At 37.2% G+C, this 4,727-nt stretch overlaps 1 protein-coding gene across 1 annotated transcript; it reads right to left on the reverse strand.

The window, feature by feature from the left end:
* Positions 1–256: 256 nt before the first annotated feature.
* LOC114174735 (transcription factor bHLH121-like) lies at positions 257–4,475 on the reverse strand. Its single transcript, XM_028059585.2, has 5 exons — positions 4,344–4,475; positions 4,044–4,174; positions 2,092–2,219; positions 1,531–2,004; positions 257–768 (listed from the first exon to the last, which is right to left on the reverse strand). Exons 1-5 carry the CDS (start codon positions 4,451–4,453, stop codon positions 613–615), a joined length of 999 nt encoding a protein of 332 aa, XP_027915386.1. The 5' UTR covers positions 4,454–4,475; the 3' UTR covers positions 257–612.
* Between the last annotated feature and the right edge of the window lie 252 nt (positions 4,476–4,727).

The following is a 4,727-nucleotide window of genomic DNA, read 5'->3' on the forward strand; positions in this document are numbered from 1 at the left end:
TTAGTAATAATAAGGGTGCAGGAAGAAAACGCCTTCAATTGGTGTAGTGAATTGGAGCTGACACAAGCAATTGAAGCTAGTCTTCCAGCGAGGGTGAAAGGAAAAGAAGGAAATTCTTGAATCTAACAGTGGATTTTTTGGTGCCCTGGGTGATTAAACTCAAAGACTAAGATCCGAATCCCATAAGATCATGGAAAAATGGTGAGAAAGTCACAGGTAGAACAATTCACTCAAGTGCGAATCTAAAGTACTCAAATTCACTAAATATCCCGATAATATATAGTATAAAATGCAAATCTATATTTACACAGTGATGACAGGTTCTCAAGCACTCAAATTGCTCAAAGCTGGGTTATTGTGAGTAGTTTGTAACCTAGGTGTAAGAGTTACGATGCTGTAGTAGTTAACCAACGAATTTACATCTATACTACATCTTTGACCTTCTCTTAATAACTGTTCCATTGGTCATTTTGTTTTAGAAAATGATGGAATCTATTGCCACATTAAACTCAGACCAAGGAACAGGTATGTATTGGAAATAAGCTACTATATATATGTAGGACCTTTATGGTGAGATCAAATGGTACAAGAATCCATATACAATATCAGTTATCAATCAGTCTTTGGAATGTCACTCACACTGTTGGAGCTATCTTGAAGTCCTTGAGAAGAAGAATAACGGCTTGAAGCACTCCCAGCACTCCCACCTATGATTGTTCTATCTCTTATCACTGAATGCTTGCCCTTCCTTCCTCCAGAAGTGCAATCCTTCAGAAATTGAAAATAGTGCTGTTAGTTTGAGCATTGAGACAACTTTTAGTTTTCAGGACAACTTTTAATCCATGCAAATATGCAAGTTGATTCGTATTTCAGAAACGAAACCAAAAGGAGATTACTTTGGTGAAGGATAACAACTACACCAAACAGATTTTCAAAAACAAAAAGACCGTATAGAGATGGACCTTTTGTTAGGACTAAATATGATACTGATAATATAGGTTAAATATAAATTTTAGTTCTTATATGTGTAGCAAACTCACAATTTGGTCCCCCATACAAAAAATCTTATAATTTAATACCTGCAGATGTTGTCTATTCAGTCTCTGACAAAGTATGTTGATTGTTAGCTCTAACATCTATCACTTCGTCCTTTTACAAGCGCAACACATTTTTACTTTGATCTCAATATGTGCAACGCACTTTTAATTTGATCTCACTAGGTGTGACACATTTTTAATCTGATCTCACTACGTGCAACACATTTTTAATTTGATCTCAGTACATGCAACACATTCCTATTTGGGTCCCTTACATGTAATGTAAGGACGGAACTAAGAATGTATTACACGTAGAAGGATCAAATTAAGCATGCGTAAGAGGATTAACAGTGACAGGAACCAAATCACCTAACTTTTACACCTTTAAGGACCAGATCTTAACGTGTGGGGACCAAAATTAAGAAATCCCAACATGTGAAACCTAAATTATAGGTTTAACAAAAAACATTAACCCAGAAATTTTGTAACCTACCTGCTGTGTTGATGATGATCCAGGCATCTTAAGTTCAAGTTCTGTGGCCACATCATGAGACTCGCTACATCTTTCAGCATCACTACCAGGTCTTCTATTACCCGATGACTTGCTAAAAGATTCCCTCTGGTTCGACACGTGGGATGTGGAAGCATACAGCACAGATGGTGGATCAACTGGGGCGTTAGTTGGAGTAGAATATGGGACATACATTGAACAAGGACTAGGAATCGGACCAGGGTTTTGGTTTCCAAAGAAAGGAAAAGGTTGAAGAGATGGGTGGATGGAAATTGGAGCAGGAGGGATAGGTATAGGAAGTGGATAAGAGTACGGTGGACTAATGACAACAGAATGGTCAATTGCAGTCCATGGGAACATGATTCTCACTCTCTGCTGATACTGGGCATTGAGATTTTCTATATCAGATTTAAGAGATGTCTTCTCTTCTCTGAGTTCATTCTTTTCCTGCATTAGCTGCAAATTACAAAATTGAAAGAAGAAATAAGCAGAAGATTGGAGCGGTAAACTTGTGATTAAAATTTAAACAAGTAAGAACCTTACTTCGTGTGACTCTTCAGAAAGTGCTTTATGTTCAGTTTTAAGCCTATTAACTTCAGCAGTTAAGTCCTTTAGCATTTGGACGGTTTCAGTAAGGATAGTTGCCTTGTCATTCTTGGGTCTATCCGGATCTGTATTGAGTTCAACAAGCATAAATATCGCACTAATGTTACGTTATAAATGCTACATCAAATTGGTAATATATGATGAAATAGACATAAAAACTTGCACTGGATATATATATACTTACAAAAGATATCTATACAAAACTAGATAAAAGTTCTAGAAAAAGCACCTCTGAATCTTAGAGGCCTCAAAGTCATATTAACATACTAAGATTCCCCTATAACAACCAGAAAAATTGTAACACCCCAGGTACAACAGGTAAAAGTTATATAAGGACTACCTGCTAGCACTAGCCATATCTGCTTCCCCAATAACACCACAGAATCAACTATATCAGTAGTTTCTTATGGCAAAGATTACGAGTAAAGGAGAATTGTGTACATTATCCACTAAACACCAGTCTAATTGACATGCTTTTATTCATTATTCGCTCAACTTTTGTCATTTAATTTCTGTCCACCATCAGGATAATTTTTGTTTGCACCGCCAAATAATTAAAATTACCTTGGATATGATTTTTAATAGTTATTACAGAATTAATATTCTTACAGTATATGGTTGGAAACAAAGAAAAAAACATTTAGTATGCTTTATATGCGCTGTTTGGACTGCTGTGTACATCCCCAGCCAATAAGAGGAGTGGGTACAATACTGGCTAAGAGGGGAAAACAGAGGCTCCGAGTTAAAATAGACTATGCACCAAGTATAAAATCGTTTCACATGTCCACCGATCACAAACCACTATGCAAGGTAAGTTTATTGACTTTAATAATAGTTACCTTAATGCTGTTTGGAAGAGATGGAAAGTGAGAGGAAAGAAAATGTAAAGAAGGAAAACACTCAAGGATAATTTTTTTTTCATGGTTTGGTAGAAGAAATAAAATTGAATGAATTAAATTAAATCCAAAAAAATATAAATAGAGAGAGAATAAATTATTAATGATTTGTTCAAGGTGGTTGTATAGTTCTATAAATTTAGTTTTCAAATGTAATTTTCAAATCAAAACGTGGTCGGCAAAAAATTTAGTTGAAATGATTCTTAACTCAATTTGAAACACTTTTACCTTTATTTTCAAAATTAAGAAAAAAACACTTCCTGAATTTGTCTTTTAGTTTTAAAATGCACACTCCTGATACCTTTGGCAATGACACTTCTCAGCGTTGTCCCCGTTACCACCACCAAAACCAACACAGCCACAACCACCACTACCTCTCCACCACCATGGTCATTGCTACTACCACTGCTACAACAACCAAGATCATTCACACTGCTACTACCATCACCGTCACATTTTTGTCACCAGTACTGTCACTGTCATTGCTACTATACTCATTGTTGTTGTCACTAGCACCAACCACTGACACTTCCATTACCTCTACTAGTACCACCACTGCCAACTCAGACACTATCACTACCATCATTATCACTACACCGTTATCCCCGTTACCATTTCTACGACTAACACTATCCTCTTGTCCACACCATCGCTATCAACATTCCTTTAAACTAATTTTAATAGAATAGAAAATTGTAAGCCAATTTATTTTAAATTAAAATTTAAAAGAATATTTTTAAAACTACAGATCACCTTAAATTAAGACTAATTTAAAAAATTTGGAAACTAAGAACTAAGAATCTTTTCAAAGGGATCCTAAACCAATCGATGAAAGTTTCTTCGGAAATAAAATTAGTCCCTAAACTTGGCATCCGATGCCTCAACACTTATACAACACAACAAAAAAAATAAAAGCAAAAAAGCAAAACTAAAAAATGAAATTGTAAAAAAAAAATAAAAAAGAGAAAGAAAGTGTCGAATGAACCAACGAACCTAACGTGTTTCCCAACTCTTGGAAGTGTTCGTTGAGTCGATCCCTTCGGAGTTTCTCGCGGTCAGCTTTCAGAACCTTCCGTGAGGCACTCGAATCCTCCTTTTCCCCTTCACCCTTGCCTTCTCTCTCCCTACACAGAGCACAACACTAAGGTTCATAAATTTCTTTCTGAAAGCTCTTCCTTGTTATAAAATTTGACTTTCAACCTACAATTTTAACCTATTCAATTCTTTTCCGTAGAAGTGTTCACACAAAATCTGATTGGAAAAACGTTCGAAGTGAGTGAGTAGCATCCAAACCTGAGAAGCTGGGAGCTGCGGAAACGGTTAGAGGTGGGAGTGGCGCGGTGGAGCGTCGACTCTGAAGCGAGTTTGGGTTGGGAGGAGAGTGGTGGATTTGGGTGATCCATTATGGCGTGCGTGGTTGGGGTCGGTGGGGTTTGTGCTGCCACGGCCACAATCTGAATCTCATCCAAAAACCGGTTTTGAGAGAGAGAAACGCATGAAGCGTGTGCACTCCACAAGCCAGCGAGGAATCCATATATGTCGAATTTCGCTGTTTGTTTTCAAGGACGTCGTTTTCGGGACACCTGCCCCTGGATTAGGACCCAGTGCCTCACACGTGTGATCCCACATGAGTTGACATTCGAGGCATATTTGTGCACACTTGCTTTGTGTTTGTAA

This window comes from Vigna unguiculata, chromosome 2 (assembly GCF_037176805.1).
Source record: "Vigna unguiculata cultivar grain cowpea cultivar isolate G323 ecotype 2 chromosome 2, ASM3717680v1, whole genome shotgun sequence".
NCBI classification, from domain to species: domain Eukaryota; kingdom Viridiplantae; phylum Streptophyta; class Magnoliopsida; order Fabales; family Fabaceae; genus Vigna; species Vigna unguiculata.

Excerpts from the sequence above, each read along its gene's own strand:
- LOC114174735 (XM_028059585.2), bottom strand. The coding sequence starts at position 4,453 with ATGGATCACCCAAATCCACCACTCTCCTCCCAACCCAAACTCGCTTCA. Across the intron at positions 2,220-4,043 it reads AGAGTTGGGAAACACGTTAG|ATCCGGATAGACCCAAGAAT; the intron begins GTTCGTTGGTTC and ends AACTCAATACAG. Across the intron at positions 769-1,530 it reads GATCATCATCAACACAGCAG|GATTGCACTTCTGGAGGAAG; the intron begins GTAGGTTACAAA and ends CAATTTCTGAAG.